General features: G+C 37.0%; 1 protein-coding gene across 1 annotated transcript; it reads right to left on the bottom strand.

Annotated features, from left to right (window-relative positions):
- Window positions 1-11150: 11150 nt before the first annotated feature.
- On the bottom strand, window positions 11151-20138 carry ambn (ameloblastin). The gene is made up of 10 exons (XM_002938621.4): window positions 20047-20138; window positions 19674-19738; window positions 17183-17233; window positions 16567-16617; window positions 15571-15687; window positions 15142-15390; window positions 14804-14893; window positions 13102-13146; window positions 12912-12956; window positions 11151-11751 (listed from the first exon to the last, which is right to left on the bottom strand). The coding sequence occupies exons 2-10, from the start codon at window positions 19725-19727 to the stop codon at window positions 11218-11220; spliced, it is 1236 nt and encodes a 411-aa protein (XP_002938667.2). The 5' UTR covers window positions 19728-19738; window positions 20047-20138; the 3' UTR covers window positions 11151-11217.
- Between the last annotated feature and the right edge of the window lie 542 nt (window positions 20139-20680).

Consider the following 20680-nt stretch of genomic DNA (forward strand, 5'->3'; position numbering starts at 1 on the left):
CTCAGTATCTCTGATCACAGCAGCATGAGTCATTGACTTCTACCTGCAGAATTGTAATTACTGTCTGTGATTCAAACTGTGTTTATGATTACCGGCAATACATTGTTGTGCAAAATCTGCAGGTGTATCATATAACTACATGTCTGTCTGCAAACACATAGATAAACATAGTGCCAGCTTGTCCAATTAGCAGCCATCATTTAAAGCGCCCGTTCACCTTGAAATTAGTACATCTTGAATTTTGCACCAATTAGGTCTCTTCCATGACTAGATGCATCAAGGAATATGACCAAATCAAACCTTGGTACTATTTGCATTGAAAAAAATTGAAGTACAGGTATGGGATCCGTTATCCGGAAACCCATTATCCAGAAAGATCCGAATTACGGAAAGCTTGTCTCCCATAGACTCCATTTTAATCAAATAATTCAGATTTTTAAAATTGATTTCCTTTTTCTCTATAATAATAAAACAGTAGCTTGTATTTGATCCCAACTAAGATATAGTTAATCCATATTGTATGCAATATAATCCTAATGGGATTTTTTTAGTAGAGTTAAGATGTGGAGATCCAAATTACGGAAAGACCCCTTATCTGGAATACTCTTAGTCCCGAGCATTCTGGATAATGGGTCCTATTCCTGTACCAACACTACTATCTACAAAATTACAGTGTGGTAGTAGGCATTGTCAGCCTACAGAAAAAAGATTAGAAGTCTGTGGCCTGTGAAGAGGTTCTCACAACTGCTGAGGCCTAGGTTTCACGTTTCTGTTTATTATGGCACAGACACAATACAAATGGGCCATCAAACTGAAAAAATAGTTTGATGCTGAAGGAGTTTTTAAAGGGACAGTAACACCAAAAAATGAAAGTGTATATAAGCTTCTGTGTAGCCACGGGGGCAGCCATTTACAGGAGAAAAGGCACAGGTTACATAGCAGATAACAGATAAAACCCTATTATATTCTACAGAGCTTATCTGTTATTTGCTATGTGCCTGTACCTTTTCTCCTTTTTCCCAGCTTCAATGGCTGCCCCCGTGTTGACATAGCAGCTCATTTATATAAACTATAGTAGCGTTTCTGTTGCAAACTTACCATTTTTACCAGTGCAGGGCAACAGCACATTATATTTTAATTACTTTAAAACACTTTAATTTTTTTGTGTTACTGTTCCTTTAACAGTAACTGACTGGTTTGATTCCAAAATGTGTGTATTTTTATGTTGGGAAAGTATGTTGGAAAAGTACCTGGAACTAGCAGTAACAATAGCTAAACCAACAAAAATTTTTAGATGAAAACACATCTGGTTTCAGGCTCTTTTAAATTCTTCTTAACCACCCACAGATACCAGATGGTAGTGGGGCGGGGGAGACACAGTGGGGTTTATTTACTAACATTAAGCACCACTAGCACCATTTTAGCAACCAGAAGTAACCAATTAGAGAATGGTACCCATAAGAATTTTTATTGATTCCCTTATAAGATGAACATTACTGAAATTAAGAACAAATAAGAGTAAATGTTCCAGGGGAGAATCCACTTCATGTTTGTTCTAGGACTTTCCATTTAGACACCAGGGTTTCTTAATTAACTATTATTTGTTCTTAAGTACTGAAATTAAGAACAAATAAGAGTAAATGTTCCAGGGGAGAATCCACTTCATGTTTGTTCTAGGACTTTCCATTTAGACACCAGGGTTTCTTAATTAACTATTATTTGTTCTTAAGTACTGAAATTAAGAACAAATAAGAGTAAATGTTCCAGGGGAGAATCCTGTTCATGTTTGTTCTAGGACTTTCCATTTGGACACCAGGGTTTCAGAGCTTATAATTCACTTCATACATTTTTCTACATTGCTAGCCTGCAGGTTAACAAATCAGTTAGGTAGTAAAGATGCAGATCCAGATCATGGGTCAATAAAATAATGGTAAACTGGCAATCTGAGAAGCTAGAGACATCTGAGAAATTAAAGGAATATTGTCATGGGAAAATATGTTTTTTTCAAAACACATCAATAAATTGAACTTCTCCAGCAGGTTACCTGAAAGCAGTTCTAATGTGTAGTGCTGGCTCCTTCTGAAAGCTCAGACTCAGGCACAATGCACTGAGATGGCTGCCTACACACCAGTATTACAGCTACAAAAATACATTTGATGGTTCAAGAAAAAAATTTAAAATGGTGCCATTTTTTACTGTTTACAATTTGCTATTTTAAAATGTAAAAGTATATCATAAAAATCATGACAGTATCCCTTTAAGAACAGATAAGAGTAACTAAGCTAAGAGAAGATCTCGATATATCCCAAAACCCCCCAGTATCAAATGTATGTATGTATGTATATCTTTATTTATAAAGCACTACTTATGTACGCAGCGCTGTACAGTAGAATACATTAATACAAACAGGGGGTTAATAAGATAATAGATAAATACAAAGTATAATAATAAATACAGATAAATACAGCAGCAATAAGTTAAGAGTCGAGGACACAAGAGGAAGGAGGTCCCTGCCCCGTAGAGCTTACAATCTATATGGGAGGGTAACTAACAGACACAAATAGGCAAATATAAATGCTGTAGGTCACAGTGGGTGACACTACAATATAAGTGCCAGTTCCCAGATTAAGTGCTGGGCGAGTGCTCCAAAAGGTAGTCTTTAACCTTAGTTTTAAAAAGACTGGGGGAGGATTCTCTCCGGAGGAAATCAGGGAGGGCATTCCAAATGTAAGGGGCAGCAAGGCAGAAGGGTTTAAGGCGGGAAACCGCAGTAGTAGTAGAACGATTGCTCTGCGAGGAACGAAGGAGTCGGCCGGGAACATACGGGGACACAAGGGAAGAGATGTAGTGAGGAGCAGAGGAATGGAGGGCTTTGAAGGTTAGGAGAAGAAGTTTGTAAGAAATTCTTTGTTTAACAGGAAGCCACGATAAGGACTTTAGCAGGGGAAGGGCCTGAACTCTCCTGGATGAGAGGAGGAGAATTCTGGCAGCAGTGTTTAATATAGACTGTAGGGGGGAAAGATGGGAATTAGGGAGGCCGGTTAATAGCAGGTTGCAGTAGTCCAGTCGTGACAGGATGAGAGCATGCATGAGCAGCTTAGCTGTTGCAGTAGAAAGAAAGGGACGAATTTTGGCAATATTGCGTAAGAAAAAGTGACAGGTTTTGACAGTGGTGTTAATGTGGTTAGAAAAGGAGAGACTGGAGTCAAAGATCACCCCCAAACAACGCGCCGAATCGACGGGGTTGATGAGGGTGCCATCAATAGAGATAGAAAAGGGGGGGGTTGGACCAGGCTTAGGCGGAAAGATCAATACTTCAGTTTTTGTTAGGTTGAGTTTGAGGTGGCGTTGGTTCATCCAGTTAGAGATGGCCAGGATAAATAATGTATAATAAATATAATAAATATAAATGAACTAGAGCTGCTTATATATAGGGACAGTCTGAATAAATCATACCATCAAAATCACTAAGGTTCGGTGTACAAACCCCGAACCTCTCTCCAAGAAGTCACAAGTCCCAAAGCAATAAAGATATTAAAACAGTGTAGATGTGCTCACCAAAGTCCAGAGGTGGTCCGGGTGCTCGGGGCCCTAAACCCGTAGCTAAAGTGGAAAATCATAAACGAAAACCAAAGGAACTCCAAACACACCGGATGAAGAAGTCTGGAGACTTCTTCATCCGGAGTGTTTGGAGTTCCTTTGGTTTTCGTTTAAGAGAAGATCTCAGCTATGAAGAAAAACTGTCCTACATAGGATTGTTTACGCTAACAGGTAAGCCTGTAAATTAATTCAGGATCACTATGTATAGCTAAATAATAGAAAACATGCGATAATCCCTCCAATGCCACAAGGCAAAGAAGGGAAGAAAATGGAAGATTATGAAGATGAATAAATCAGTGGTGGTGGAAGAGGGGATAGCATAGAAATCTGAATCAAAACTGAATATTTATAAGGTATTAGTACCTCCACGGCCATATCGTACACCAATAGGATTAGGCCAGTGGCAGACTAGGGGGCACATTTACTAATCCACGAACGTCCGAAAAGCGGGCGAATGCGGTTTTTTCGTAATGATCAGTATTTTGCGACTTTTTCGAGCGCTCAATACGAAAAAGTCGCGACAATTCGCGAAAGTCGTAATGGCTATGAAAAAGTTGCGACAATTCACTTAAGTCATAATGGCTATGAAAAAGTTGCGACAATTCACGAAATTTGTAATGGCTATGACAAAGTCGCGACAATTCGCGCAAGTCGTAACGGCTACAAAAAGTCGCAAAAAATACGAAAAAGTTGCAAGATGTTCGTTTTCCAATCCGAATTTTTCCCATTCGGATTCGGATTCGTGGATTAGTAAATCAGCCCCTAGGTGTTTCCTCTGCCTACTATAACATAACATATACAGTAGGTGCTGAGGTAATGCTGGGACTGAGAGCCCGAAGTTTTCATAATTTTGTATCTAGATTAACTGAAACCTAAAAAAAAAATATGGCTACAAATGCTGGATTTTATTTACCGAATTTAAAGCTTTACGCCAGAGGTTTGGTAGCCCTACAACAGTAATAATTTATTGCTACCTGATTGTGCACTCTTCTCTTCCTAGACTCTTTATTAATTTTTACATCTACTGAGCAATTACATTTATTCACATCTACCCAGACTCCACATGCATCCCCAGATATGAGTGCTAACATATTTCTGTCTTTTTCTGATATAGTATATCATCTAAAGCTGGCCAGACTACCTGGATGGGACCAAAACAATGCCCATCCTGACCATCCACTTCTCAGATAAGTAAAATCAATAGAGTTTTGAATTGGGTCATGGATACAGATATCTAACCTGATTAGTGATTAGTGAATCTGTCCCATTATACTTCGCCGCAAAATTAGCAAAACTGAGGAAGAATTTACAAACCGGTGAAAAATATGCAAAGCACAGCTAGCACGCAACTTTTTTTAATGCAACCACAACTTTTTTGACGTGATCATTACATTTTTTTTTACTTGACCGTAACTTTTTTGATGCAACCTCACTCGGCATATTTTTTTCTTCACAATAAAATTCCACAAATGGCAAAATGCAGAATTTTGTTGCTAAAAATTTTGCTCATCTGTAAACCTGAGAAGCGTGTACAGGCAGACCCTTATGCAAACCAAAGGGTGGCCAAATTTGGCTGGTGACTTTATTGAACAGGCTGATCAAACAGCGGGGCACATTTACTTATCCAAGAATGCTCTGAGCTTTCATTCTCTGAGCTTTTGCTTTAGTTTTTTCGTACCTTGCACGACTTTTTCGGGGATTTTGCAACTTTTTCGACGCTTGTGTGGCTTTTTCGTATTATTAGCGTGAAAAAAAACGGATTGGTTTTGCCGCTGTTTACAGTCGTTTGGTACGAAAATTTAGTGACTTTTGGATGGCCAATACGATATTATCGTGACTAATATGATTTTTTAGTAAGCATTTTCGTGATGTTTGCAATCTTCAGAAATTTTCGTTTCCAATCCGAATTTTTCCCATTCGGAATTCGAAATCGTGTTTTGATAAATCTGCCCCAGTGTCTAGCCATTTTAACTTTCCTCTACCAACACTCAAATCAAGAAACAAAACCTTATGTCAATAGCTTTTATACTTATTCTTTTGTAGCTGTACTAGTCCATATAATAAATTGTCAATTCAGCAGCTTTTTTCAGCTGTTTATTGTTTTAAAAATGTAGAAATGTATCTTTAAGCCTTCTGCCATGAAAAGCTTAAATATAATTTACCCCTTTAGTACTGAACCCAGACTAAACTGGAATAGCAAATTTTGTACTGATAGCTGTTCTTTTATTCACTGGTGTTTGATACTATACTCATTGTACTAATAATACAAAATTGTATTTGAAGCTGCAGACATTGAATGGAAATTATAATCTCCAAACTAATGTGTTTGCATCTCTCCTAAATTGACATATGCCGGAAAACATCACTCATACTATAAACAGCACATTTCTTGCTTATTGCCAGTAGAAAAGATGTCTTAGCTTGTGGCCTAACATCATATAGTAATTAGATGTCAGAGTAAGAATGATCATACCTTAAAAGTATCTGCAAACAACAAAAAGCTGTCAAGCTGTCATTTTTCTTAATTACCACTTCAGTTTCTTAATTAGCATGTCTCACCAATGATTTCTGCTGTGCAAATACAAAGTAAGCCAAGAAATATAGTGGAACGCATATATATAGATAATAATTATTTGGAGTTGACTGCACTTCTTGCAAGATTTAGAAATCATGTAGCAACAGCTCAAACACCCCTTTATTCTAACCGTATAACTCACAAGAAAGCTTATCTGTGGAGGTATTCCTACCATGCAAACAGCTGTCTTTGCTAAGAAGTATTTTATATGGTTAATTTACTGATGAGGTAAAGTCTGAACCTAGTCTAGTAACCCCCTACAACCTTCAGATGTTTGCATTTAAACAGGTGACCAGTAAATACTATATAATTATTGCTGATATGCTATTGGGTACTAGACTAGTGCAAATTTTGTGACTTCATCAGGTATGCTTGTCCATGGGACTGGAATTTTATTCATGTTTATTTAGCTGCCTTTGTACTATAATTCGACCTGAACTATATTGCATGGATCATATTGTTGAGTCATCAGTTCAAAGAGCAAATTATAAGGTCATTATGTAATGTGACTGGCTGAAATAGGTATACAGGTATAGGACACAGATAAGGGGGTTTTCCATAATTGGGATCAGCCTAAATTTATTTTATGTCGGTTTTTTTAACTAGGGATACTATTTAAGGCAGGGGTGGGCAAACTTTTTGGCTCACGGGCCACATTTACTCACCCCCGGGCCGGACCGGGCCAGGGCGGGCCCCCTTCTCTCTTTAATTCCGGCGCGCCAATGACACCAAGTTTCGCGTGATGAGACTTGGTGTCGTCGGCGGGCCGGATTAAAAAGGCAAAGGGGCCGGATGTGGCCCGTGGGCCGTAGTTTGCCCACCCCTGATTTAAGGTATAACTATAAATTTAAAAATATGTATAGGAGTGCTGTATTTTATATACTTAATTTACAGTACAACCTCAGAAGGCCAGCAGCAATATAACAGTAATGATTGATGACTTCAAAGTTGTCCACAGCCATTTCCCATCTTAACATGTTAAAGAGGCGGTTCCCCTTTATACAGTGCTTTATGTTAGTGGGCCTGCCCCCCCCATACATTTTTTGTGGGAGTTGTAGCCCCCCTCTGGCTCATGTGAACTACAACTCCCACAACCCTCCCAGTGTATTGTAGGGGATTGCTGGGGGTTCTAGTAAAGCAGGAGCCACTGGCAACAGATGAGACTTAAGAAATTAGAATAAATTGTCTTGCATTATATGAAGCCCAACTTTGCATCTTGAGCGTGACTTGCGCATTCTACACCATGCCCCTCTGTCTAAAATGACTCCTACTTTAAAAAATGGTCAGCAGAATTATAACGCTTTCTGTTTCATGTATTCATGTATTCTGTTTCATGTGTTCATAATTATTTTTTGGCAATTGTGCACCGACTACACATTGCAATAAAAACGATTGCTGCCTTGTGACTGTTCTTGCTTTATGTGACACTAAACAGGGGTTCATAACCCTTTGTGTGAACCAATAAACTGGTCACCATGGCTCTATATAATCCTATTTTTTACAGGGCATAATACTTCTTTAGTTAATTCTGGTATTTGAAAAGAAACACCTAATTACTTATATATCAGTTTTGTTGTGAATTTGATATTTGAATTTGGTTTTATTTTGGACTGGTTCCATGTCGGAGGAAAACTAAGGCTGAAGCCAGAATATTGGCTGCCTAAATAAATTATATTTTGGATAAATACCACTCGAGTATAAGCCGATCCGAATATAAGCCGAGGTACCTAATTTTACCTAAGAAAACTGGAAAAACGTATTGACTCGAGTATAAGCCTAGGCTGGGAAATGCAGCAGCTACTGCTAAGTTTCAATAATTAAAATAAATACCAATAAAATTACATTGAAATATTTATTTCAAAGAAAAACAGTAAACTAGCTCTGTAAGTAGAGAAGAGGGTCAACAAAAATAACAGGCACTGGAAGGTCTGGTTGTGGGTGGCCTAATTTGCACACAAAGGACAGAGGGTGCTAGTCTGGAGGGACCCATGGCACCCGACTCGAGTATAAGCCGAGGGTGACTTTTTCAGCACATTTTGGGTGCTGAAAAACTAGGCTTATACTCGAGTATATACAGTATATTAATTTGAATCTACAATACAAGTTTATGTGATGGCCTGAATGCTTGAAATAAAAAAATATAATCCATCAGTAATAAAAAAATTATCTTCAAATTCACTTCCTTACATAAATGCACTTTTTTACATTTATAGAAGGAGCTACTATATGCCTTGACTTGGTACAACTAAAAATAGCATATAAAGGGGTTATAGATCAATGGTATTCTTGACTTTGGTGTCTAGAAAAAATGCAAGTTTCAGCTATTCATCATAAAAAAAATATAAAAGACAATACCAGTGCAATGTAAATGTTTGATGATTTACTGCTAATGATTTACTAAAATTAGTTTTTTTATGGCCTTGAAAGTCATATAAATTCGACATGGTATAAATTCAAATTAAACTCGATCATTGTTGTATTTATAAAATGTCACAATAATGCTTGAATCATTCATATGAACATTTTGAGTTTACATTTGAAAATCCCGAATTTTTCTAGGGTGAAATAGAAAACAATGAGGGGATTACCTTCCCTTTGAAACTGGGTGAATCAAAAAACAATAAAGGGATTGACGCCTCCTGGAAACTGGGTGAAACAGAAAACAATGAGTGGATTAACTTATTTTTGAAAATGTGTCAAGCACAGGCTGTCACTGACTATTCTATTCCTCTACTATTCTTAGCCTCCATTGGATTCAATGGTACTCGACAGAGTCAGAGAGTCTTCTTTTCTTAATGTTCCATACCGAATAAGGATTTAGTGTTCATCATGAAGCCTCTGTGTTCCTGCTTTGGACATTATTTGCCATTTACCTCTGTGTGTCTGGTTAGAAGGCATTCTTACCATATGATTGGTACACATATTTTTTTACACAGTGTATTTTATTTGGAAAGGTTATGCATACAGTGAAATGTTTATAGATATTTACCCTTTGTGGTGTGATATTAATTGTACAAACTACACCATTTTTTTTGCACTTCCTCATAGTTGCAATTCATGTGTGCAATACTATTGCTCTTTAACTGCTTACCTGCCCTAGATCATATAATCTATGTGGCATGTGCTGTATGGCAACTCACAATGCAGCAAGATCAAATGCTTCTGGCAGAAAATGGGGTTAATGCAATAAGGTTTGTGAACTGGGCAAAGAACCCTTGGTACCCTGGTATTAACTATTAAAAGAAAACATGTTTTTCAAATACACAATCAGATTTTTTTATATTTAATTTTGAAATTTCACATGGGGCTAGCCATATTCTTCAGGGTGCCACAACCATGTGACCTGTGCTCTGATAAACTTTTCTGCTGAGTTGGAGTGATATCAACCCCCCAGCAGCCGATCACCAGAACAATGAGAAGGTAGCAAGATAGCAGCTCCCAGTAGATATCAGAACAGAACTCAGTAGTAAGAAATCTAAGTCCAGCTTGGGACTCCTCCCAAGGGGTAGGAGAAAAAATAGGGTATAATCTAATGTGTAGCTCTGGCTTTTTCTATAAGCTTAGACTCAGGCACAATGCACGGCTACCTTCACACCAATATTGCAACTAAAAAAAAAAGACAATATTCATTAATTGAGTTTACCTAAACTACAATGTAACAGAATAGAAGTCAGAATGGATTATTAATGTGGGAGGGCCTAAAAGAATCTGAATAGAAGGACTGATAAATTATACAGAATTAACAAATGAAGACCAATAGAATGCTGCTTAGAATAGGTTCAGGTCAACATAGTAAGAGTTATACTAAAGATAAACTTGCCTTTACACTTTGCATTCATATCACCCTAGGAAATACAGATATGGAAGTCTGTTATCCAGAAAGTTCGTAATTAAGGAATGGCCATCTCCCACAGAATCCCTTTTCAGCAAATTATTCTATCTTTTCCTTTTTTCTGGGTTTATTATGATATCCTTCATATTAAGCTGTGTTGCATAGGATATAAATCACCTATTAAAGTTGCCTATGAACCGCTGTCATTCCTATTCTGTGAACACACATTAGGGCTGGCTTAATAATTGGCTTGATGTAGGCAAAACCTAAGGCTCATTTGTAAAAGGGGGTTCATGAAACATAAAACCACATCAGGGCACCTAACATATTCATCTTAGCCAGTGCTGTATTGTGCACATTTGGATCTCATGGGTGACCTTCTATCCTTATTCAGAACAAGTCAGCAATAATTCTTAACTAAAGGGCCCATTTGGTCCTTAATCCAGGTGAGATGTAGCAATATTTTTTATGTTATTATACAAGCAATCTTATGCCCTCTCTGCATTTAAACATTGAAGGCTATGAATTAAATAAACACACTACAATGAACATGGAATGCTTTTTGCCTTTTATTAGTTTCAGCTTTAAATTTTATTGCATTATAACTTATGTGATATATTTACATTAAGGCTTACTGCACATGTTATGCTATCAAAGCTATTAGCTAAAACAAAAGATACCTCTTCAATAAAAGCAAGTAAATATGTAATTCTCTCCATCACCACTTCATAGTTATTCACAGTTATATTTCATTCTATTACAGCAAACTGCGCACGAGGAGTCCATTTATTGGTTTATCAATAATAGTTCCACCACAACTCTCTTTAGCCAAGCAAAGCTATTATGTTAGAAGCTGGCATCAGGCAGATTTAAGCTTGAGAGCATTTGAATATTTCATGCTGATTCCCCATGAAGAGGTCCCATGTACCAGACAGTGGAGTAAAAGTGAGAGAAAATAAAATAATTAGTAATTAGTATTTGTGAATATAGATGACACTGCTCATTTTCTGCCTCTAGGAAGGCAAGTGCACCAATCACAGTTACATTTTAAAGGATGCAGTCTAAAAGTATCAATATGCTTATGAGTAGTTATGCTTTTTCTCTACATAATTAGATATGAATAATAAAAAGATATGCCTGAAAAACAGTTTGTAGTGTATATTTCTCATTGAAAAAAATGTAAGTGAAGGGGTGTTTTGCCTATGGATATTCATGGTTCCTGAAAGTAATTATTATGATTCTGTAGATGAACTTCGTGTTGCATTATGGGTGACTCAATACCCTTAGCATTATTTGCACGAGTAATGTCTCCACTTATGACATTTTCTCTTTGAATACCAAAAGGCATGGTGTCATCAAGTGCAAATGGAACATATCCAGCACCAGTATCATGGGTCAACCTCGGAGCATTTGCTGGAGTGACACCTGGTGGGATTTTACTTTGTGGATTGAAACCCATATTAGGTGAATTGATGTTAGGGAATGGTACAGTTTCACCCTGGCCAGTTGGACTACCCTCTAAGCCTGGTATCATTATGCTTGAACCAACTCCTTGTGGACTTTCAATAGGGCCTTGAGATACTTCTTGACCAGTTGGTTTTTGTCCTGCTACTGGAGAGTCATCTTCTATTGTAAAGTCTCCTTGTAAAGCTGGGTTCTGGGGGTGACTTTCAAGTCGTGGACCCATACCTAAAAGCCCTGGGTATAGGGAACTGAAAGCATGAGCAGCACCAGTACGCCCCCCCTGCAAATCAAATATAATACAAAATTAATAAACTAAAGCTACACTTATAACATTATAAATTATAAATAAAATAAGCCAAAAAGTATAAGTATACATAAATTCATAAACATATAATACATACAACTATCCACTATTAACCAATATTTAAAATGTATTGGTGCACTTTAACTAGAACGTTTCCTTTGTAATAGCATTCAGATAATAAACCCAATATATAGCACCTTAAAATGCTCACAGTGAATGAAAGAAGCAAAGGAATCTCATATATCCCTGACTGGGAAACATAGGCACGTGCTATAGGTTACCTAAGGAGTTCATCACCAACACCTAGTGGAGAGCAGGATTGTCCTTGATACCCTAATTATTGTGATAATGACAATAAAATCCTATCAATTATGGCCAGCATGTATGTGCTATCACATTGCTCCTAAAGTCAACATTTGGCTTATTGATTGATTAAAAAACTAAAAGTTTGCAAACAACATGGTGCCTTTTACTACAGATGGGGTAAATCTGTAATCTATATGTACTTCAAAGTAATTTTGGCATTTATTAATCTAATAGCATGTTCTTATTATAAATGCAGGCACCCCCCCCCAAAAAAAAACCAAAAGGTTGTTTACTGTTTTGAGAAAAAAAAAAAATATAATTAATGCATAAAACCACCATACTTAAAGTGCTTATGGGGATGTGTTCCTGTGTCTGGTTTCACTGGTGCCTTGTAATATCAAACAATTTTGCACCATTAAATTGCACACAACTGGAGGTAGTATAAATACTTCCCCATGTACTGCCTGCATGCAGCCCTTTTGCCGCGTGCTTGCCACGTGTTAGTGTTACACCCAGAAGTTCTATTCACAAAACAGTGTAAGTGCCTGCCTTAGGGCCCAACTAATACTAGTTTGCAAAATATTTTCAATGGAATTCTGGGAGAAAATTCCAATTGTAGTTAGAAAAACCAAAGGTGGCCATATCCCGCTTTAGGTGAATGTCTAACAGCATTTCTTAGGTTTACGTTATAGATAATTCTTGATATATTTGCACAACTGCACAATTCCAGAACTATAGCACATTATGAATAAATGTATGAATATTGCTGCCATTTTGTTACTGACATTGTTTTTTCAGTATGCCACCATAATAACAAGAAGGTAGCTTACTGTTATTTCTTCTGAACTCATTGCACCAAGCCTTGCAGGAGGTCCCTGGAAATAAATGCATGAATAAACAATTAACAATATATTACCGGTATTTGCACATTAAATTGTCCACTCTTGTACAAGCTGAAAGTACACAGGCGGATACCAAATAACAAATGGTATAAATACATTATTTTTTAGTAAAACTTACACCAGGTCCTCCACCATACTGCATAAAGAATAGTCCAGGATATGGCTGAATATAGAATAGATAAAAGAAAGGTATTAGCATTTTTCTTCTGTGAAATATGAAAGACATTAATCTGCTACATAAATGTGATTATATAATTGATATGCCTCATGTGTCAAGCAGCAGGGGGAAACATGAAAAGATCAAGGGATAATAGTAAAAGAGAGGGCTGCTGAAGAAAGAAAAAAAAGAGGAAGAAAGTTGAGAAGGGAACCCTTGGTATAGAACAGGGGTGTCAAACTCAATCACATAAGGGGGCCGAAATCTAAAACACAGGCTGAGTCCAAATTTTTTATTAATATACTTAGTAAGATACTAAGGGGTATATTTATCACAATGTGTAAAAAGTGGAGTAAGACATTACCGGTGATGTTGCTCATAGCAGCCAATCAGATGCTTTGCTACTGTTGAAATCTGATTACTTATTGGTTGACTTGGGAAATATTACTGGTAATGCTTCAATCCACTTTTTACACAGCATAATAAATATACCCCTTAGTCTTAGTTACTATGTGAGAAAAATGGAAATTGATCAGGCTGGATGTTCAGACACACTCACAAAGGGCCACATAGAACAGCCAGGTGGGCCGGATTCGGCCCCCAGGCCTTGTGTTTGACATATATGGTATAGAACATATCTTTGTTAGTTTGCACCAGTGCAACAGTCCAGCATCACCAATATATCATAAAAGGTTCTGGGAAACCCCTGTTACAATATGTCTAAGAAACATATATGAATGGCTTTGTTGCATGCAGGTAACAAAATGCTGTTAATTTTATGGACAAATGTTAATGAGGAGTTCCTTGATTTGATTTAGAATTCTAAACTGAGAGCTTATCGGTCATTTCTAGCTTACTTTCTCACTGATTTAAGATGGGGCCTTTTCATATCACATAGACAGATTAATAATTTTATGAGATTCTCCACTCTTTCAAAGAGTGTTTTTACAAAGGTCAAACAATCTCAGGTAACTTCTAATAGCCTAAAGCTTTAGTAGTAGTACATTCCCTACAAGTCCTATTGATCACTCTGCCCCCATGTCAGTAGTGTTATGAGCTTACCCACCAGCACCTCCACTGTCACAATTCCCTACAGCAGCTACCCTCTTACCCTACAAGATACACTTCTAGAACTTCTGTACCCCCAGACATAAAACCAGCTTTCCCTACAGCTTAATCACTTTGATGGTCAACTCCCTGCACCGTCTCCTGTGTCCAAGGAACTTTCAGTTCCCATACTTCCCCACCTGGACATCTAACAGGCCTTCACCCCACTGCCATTTACTTGCTATGTGTGCTGTTCTGACAGCATGCCAGTGTTAGTGCCCTTTTGTAAAGTATGAATATATTATATCAACGTATATTTCATAATAGGGGTAGTTAATTCCCTACATATAACCAGTTTTCCTTGCTTCTGTGCATGATATATGACATTATGCACCCTAAATAATTAAGTGCTTTCATACATTTATTAACACTGGGATGTGCATTTTCCTGGTCGGGTCATATATTGTATTCTAGTATAGATGCTTATTTTTTTTATTGTTAAATATTGTTATAATGCACTCAGATGTGATTTTGCTGTCTTGGTTATTTGTATACCACTGCATTCTCGCAATTTAGTCCTGAAAAATATCTGTCTGTTTCAATGGAGGTGCCTTACATGCTGTTGATTCACTGGGAGAGTGCCGGCTGGATCTGGGATTGTCTCTCCTGCTCCTTGTTGCAGTAGTTTATTCATTATTGTTTGGTACTAAGAAATCAGAATGTAAAAAAACAAGTCATTTTTAAACTGATTCAGTTTGACTGGTTAAGTGTGTGTTACCAAATCTATATACCTGATTAGCGTAACTTCTAATAAGATTTAGAATGGAAGCTATGCCTGTTTACTCTTAAAGCCAAATATATAACAAGGTATAGCCCAATGTAGGTGATAAAGGACCACTAAAGAAGCATTTTGACCATACCTAGTGCTAAAGTAGTCTATGATATAATAATTACCATATACAATGCTACCGTTTGGATTTGACCATCTGCAGGTCCCCCTTTAGGTGGCATCATTGCTGGATCTGCTTGCTGTAGAATTGGAAAACCAAGAGGTAATGACGGCTGATGAGAGACCTGATCAGTTGAAGCTGCTGCTTGTGGCTGTTGGGGCATATTCTGAGCATGCTGGCCGGGTTTCTCTGTCTGGGCTGGAGACTGTGCTCCAGGTAATGGAGGAGGATGGATAGGCAAAGCATATTCAAACTGAAAAGCAATAACAAATCTACAAGTGTAATATTCTAGGCTTAAAGTGGCACAACTCACTTAAGATAGATATCTTACTGTTTTTAATTTATGTATGTATTGTATTCAATGTAATGATTGTGTCAAAATGATTTTGAAATTTGAGTAATAGTTAAACTACATGTTACTGAGTGTCCTTACCTGCTGGTTGTCTGACAGCTGTGGTCTTTGGTGCAGCCATGGATAAGAGGAATGGGGTGGAAGGAGGCCATGTAGCCATAGTACAGAATAAGGATCATTATATCCAAACCTTGAAATCTGTAATGAACAGTTCGGGTGTATCATTACTGATTTATTAAAATAATAAACTATTAATATGCCAGTAATATCCATTATATTAGGTCTAGTTACACCAAAAATTTAAAAGAAATGCTTTATAGATTAAACTGGTATTTCTGCAAATAGTTCTACATAATGTCTTTCACTGTCACTAAGGTGCTTATTTATACAAATGGTATTGGACTTGCTGAAGCAAACACAAACATATGTATAAGGACAGAGTAATCGTACATTATATGTAAATGTACATACAATTCTTTCGATATGTTCTTAACTGCTAGGTTACAGTCTGTAACCTATCCACTAATTCACATTTTCTCTATGCCCCCCTGGTACCCTCATATAACCTTGAAAGCACAAGCACAGAGAGAATAACTCCTTTCTCTCTATCTATATATGGAATTGCAGAACATTAATAGGGAAATTATTGTGAAAAGATTTAACTTAACCACTTAACCATCATCTTGTGAAAATAAGAAATGTTTTAAATACAATCAATTTAAAGTTCTATACCATTTCTGAAATAATCCAGTTATGCTTCATTATTCCCCTCTTAGCAATTCGCCTTATTCTTGAGGATTTTTTAATTGAGCATATTTAAGACATTTCTTTTTGCCATGAAATGAAACATCTATTCAGTTTTTGTTTTTACAGTAGCTCCTTTTTAATGCTTAGTGCAATTCCCCACTATCTATGCCCAAATGCACAGGAAACACCTATGATTTGTGTTCTTTCAACTATTGGTACTGAGTAACACTGGTTCCTTTCATATCTTAATAATACAATCATTGCATTCAATAAAATATACATGATCCAAGTACTCCCTGTGTTTTTTCCTTGAACCCCAAAAAGTGTTACCTGACTGAATGGTGCTGTCAATGTATTAGCAGCCTGTTGTTGCCTCATAGTCTGAGAAATAAAAAACAATGCACAGTTTGAATAGTAGCTTTGAAACAAAATAACTTTATTCATAGGAAAGTAGTCAAATATTTACTTTTAGAATAAGACATTTATAATATTGTTAATGGAGCATGTACTTTCTATAATGCTGTAAATTGTAGGGGTTTACCATGCCACTGAAGATGGGGATGCTTTTTTCCTTACTTTTAGTTCCTACATAATATATGACATATATACAGTAACCAGTTACAACACCAATTATTACATATGTAATAGTATTATGTACAGGGCAGTATTATAGTATTATGCACAACAGAACTGGCATTGGTCCTTCCAATGAACTAGTACTGCCTGCCAATGCTAACAGCACTCCTGACTTTTAGTGTTGGGATCCTTTGGTTCCAATAATAGGTGTGTATAGGTGTATAAGTGTCCATATCTGTGTGGTTTTGCCATGGGCACTCCTATATAGTCATTAAAAATCAAAATCAACCTTTTGTACTGCATTGTTGTAGTCTTTGCCCTATTCTTTGTAAATTAAACCTTATTTCTCAGATCCTAAAAGATAATTTACCTCAAGGCTTATGCTTGCCAAGCCCTGTGTTCCGGGAGCTTGAGGATGCATCTAGGGAATAAGAAGAAAGTCAAACTGAGTACAAATTTGTACTTTTATATTACAATGGACATTTGCAGCTGGAAGATTGACTATTATACTAGCATTTTACTTTGTCCTGTTCATCTTCTATAATTAGTTCTCAAATGGCAAAAAAATGAAGACCAAATGAAAAGCTGCTAAGAACGAAAGGTGAACAACCCCTTTAAGAGCCACTAATGCTTAAAGGCTTCACTGTAGATGCATCACAGCTTGTTGGCAAGGCCCCAGAACTGCCTACTGTGTCTGATTTGTCTACCTCCCAACCATTCCCAATGCACAATTGGTACCCCCAAATAAACTTAGTGATCCCAGAAGTAATATTTTAAATGCTTTAAAGAGGATGTCCTTAAAAGGGGAAAAAGGATTCCCAACTCTGTGCACTTATATTGAATGGCTGATAATCACTCGAATAAAATTTAAAGTGTTCTCCTGAGTATTTTTGTAGGAGATATTAGACAGAAAACTGGTTACATAGTTACATAGTTACATAGGGTTGAAAAAAGACCAGTGTCCATCAAGTTCAACCCATCCAAGTAAACCCAGCACACTTAACCCACACCTACCAATCTATACACTCACATACATACACTATATATACAACCACTAGTACTAACTGTAGATATTAGTATCACAATAGCCTTGGATATTCTGATTGATCAAGAACTCATCCAGGCCCCTCTTAAAGGCATTAACAGAATCTGCCATTACCACATCACTAGGAAGGGCATTCCATAACCTCACTGCCCTCACCGTGAAAAACCACCTACGCTGCTTCAAATGGAAGCTCCTTTCCTCTAATCTAAAGGGGTGACCTCTGGTGCGCTGATTGTTTTTATGGGAAAAAAGAACATCCCCCAACTGCCTATAATCCCCTCTAATGTACTTGTACAGAGTAATCATGTCCCCTCGCAAGCGCCTCTTTTCCAGAGAAAACAACCCCAACCTTGACAGTCTCACTGCATAGTTAAAATCTTCCATCCCCTTAACCAGTTTAGTTGCACGTCTCTGCACTCTCTCCAGCTCATTAATATCCTTCTTAAGGACTGGAGCCCAAAACTGCACTGCATACTCAAGGTGAGGCCTTACCAGGGACCTATAAAGGGGCAAAATTATGTTCTCATCCCTTGAGTCAATGCCCTTTTTTATACAAGACAGCACTTTATTTGCTTTAGTAGCCACAGAATGACACTGCCTGGCATTAGACAACTTGTTATCAACAAAAACCCCTAGATCCTTCTCCATTAAGGAAACCCCCAACACACTACCATTCAGTAGATAGTTTGCGTTTATATTATTTCTACCAAAGTGCATAACTTTGCACTTATCAACATTGAACCTCATTTTCCAGTTTGCTGCCCAGTTATCTAATTTTGTCAAATCACTCTGCAAAGCAGCAGCATCCTGCATGGAACTTATAGTTTTGCACAATTTAGTGTCATCAGCAAAAATAGAAACAGTACTGTCTATGCCCACCTCCAGGTCATTAATAAACAAGTTAAAAAGCAAAGGCCCAAGGACTGACCCCTGCGGTACTCCACTAACCACACTGGTCCAATTAGAAAATGTTCCATTTACAACCACTCTTTGTAATCTATCCTTCAGCCAGTTCTCTATCCAATTACGAATATTATGTTCTAGGCCAATATTCCTTAATTTGATCATTAACCTTCTGTGAGGTACTGTATCAAACGCTTTAGCAAAGTCCAAGTAGATGACATCAACTGCCATTCCAGCATCGAGGTTCCTGCTCACCTCCTCATAAAAGGCGACTAAATTAGTCTGGCACGATCTGTTACGCATAAAACCATGCTGGCACAAACTAATAGTATTGTGAACTGCAATGTATTCAAGTACCCTATCCCTTATTATCCCTTGGTTGGGCATCCCGACTTGACAGCTGCAGGTCTAAAATATACATACATATACTGGACATATAGAGAGTTTCCCCAGTTACTGTAAGTTCCATCTGCATATTCAGTTAATAAATTGAGAACAGGCCTGTACACCACTCATCTAATTGAGTGGTGTTGCTGGGCTATGGTTGAAGGGCTAAGGATATTTAAAGGGACAGTATAAACCCCTTTTTATTATGAGCTCAATGAATAGGGCATGTGATGAACATACTTTTGCCTATTGTTTTAATTAAGAAATATCTATGGTTTCTGTTATTTTTGGCACTAAGCATGAATATAACTGTCCAAAGAACTTGAACTGATAAAAGCAATTACTAGTCCACTGAGAAAACCCTTAGAATGAGCTGCTCAAATGCTCCTGCTTAGGGACAGGAGGGGTTCCTTTGCTCAAAAATAGAGGCTTTGTACATAGTTTATTTTCTTTATCAAATAAGGCCCAGTAACAATCTTTACCTTCTCTAATCTATATAGCATAGCCCGTCAGAAAGGAAACTTACCGGATAGGCCATGGCAGTGCTTAAAAGACACAAAACCAATACTAACGGTTCCATTCTTCACTTTTCTAAATTAAAAAAGAGAAAGTAAAATGTGTATGTTGAAATGTTGCTTTAATTGCCATTAACAAACCTAGGTAAGATTAGATTTAATTTAAACTGGGGATCCAGAAAATACATGCAGATCATATTACACTGAACATTAAGCTGCACTTCTTATGTTTTATATGCTTATGCTGTAGATACAATGAACTGGTTAAACATAAGGTTTCAGTTAGGACAAATGCTTTTAATTAAAACTACAAATGCACAGGAAATATATTTGTTATCAGTATGAACCACAGACAAAGAATTTTAGTACAAATACATGACATACCATATGAAGAGTTCTGATGCAAGAAACGATTCTCTGCTTTGTATAAATAAAATGCAGTCTTCTCTGATTTAGGGGCTCCATTTAAATCAGGTTCATATTAAGGCACATCCAATCACAAGAAGGAGACAAGTGGTTCCTGATGTAACTAGGTCAGGGGATTTTACTGCTTGCAAAGCATGTTATACAGTGTCATTACATTTAATTGCATATTGAAGTCCTGATGTTTTTTCTTTCTTTTTAAATAATCATTTTTAAAGCATAACTTTTAAGTCCTGAGTTGCCCATCTCACCATTCATAATGCTGACTGGAGCTTAAAAATTTTTTTTTTTTATTTTAAAAAACAGAAGTGAAAGAAAATGTAAAATCTTCAGTGCTCTGTCTAACCCACACTGTAGTGCTGAACAGCTGCTAGAAGTATGCATATTCCAGTATCCAGTCTAACCTACATTTTGAGTTGACCAGCTGCCAGAAACAATAGATATAAATATATAGTCGTAGGAAAAAATAAGGTCTGCTTTGTATAGATTTAATCAATGAGAAAAAAAATGTAAGCACAATTTATAATTTGGGTTCTCTATAACTCAGTATTCAAATATTTAAAGACTTATGACATATTATTAATGGTATTTTGGC

Source organism: Xenopus tropicalis, chromosome 1 (assembly GCF_000004195.4).
Source record: "Xenopus tropicalis strain Nigerian chromosome 1, UCB_Xtro_10.0, whole genome shotgun sequence".
Classification (NCBI taxonomy): domain Eukaryota; kingdom Metazoa; phylum Chordata; class Amphibia; order Anura; family Pipidae; genus Xenopus; species Xenopus tropicalis.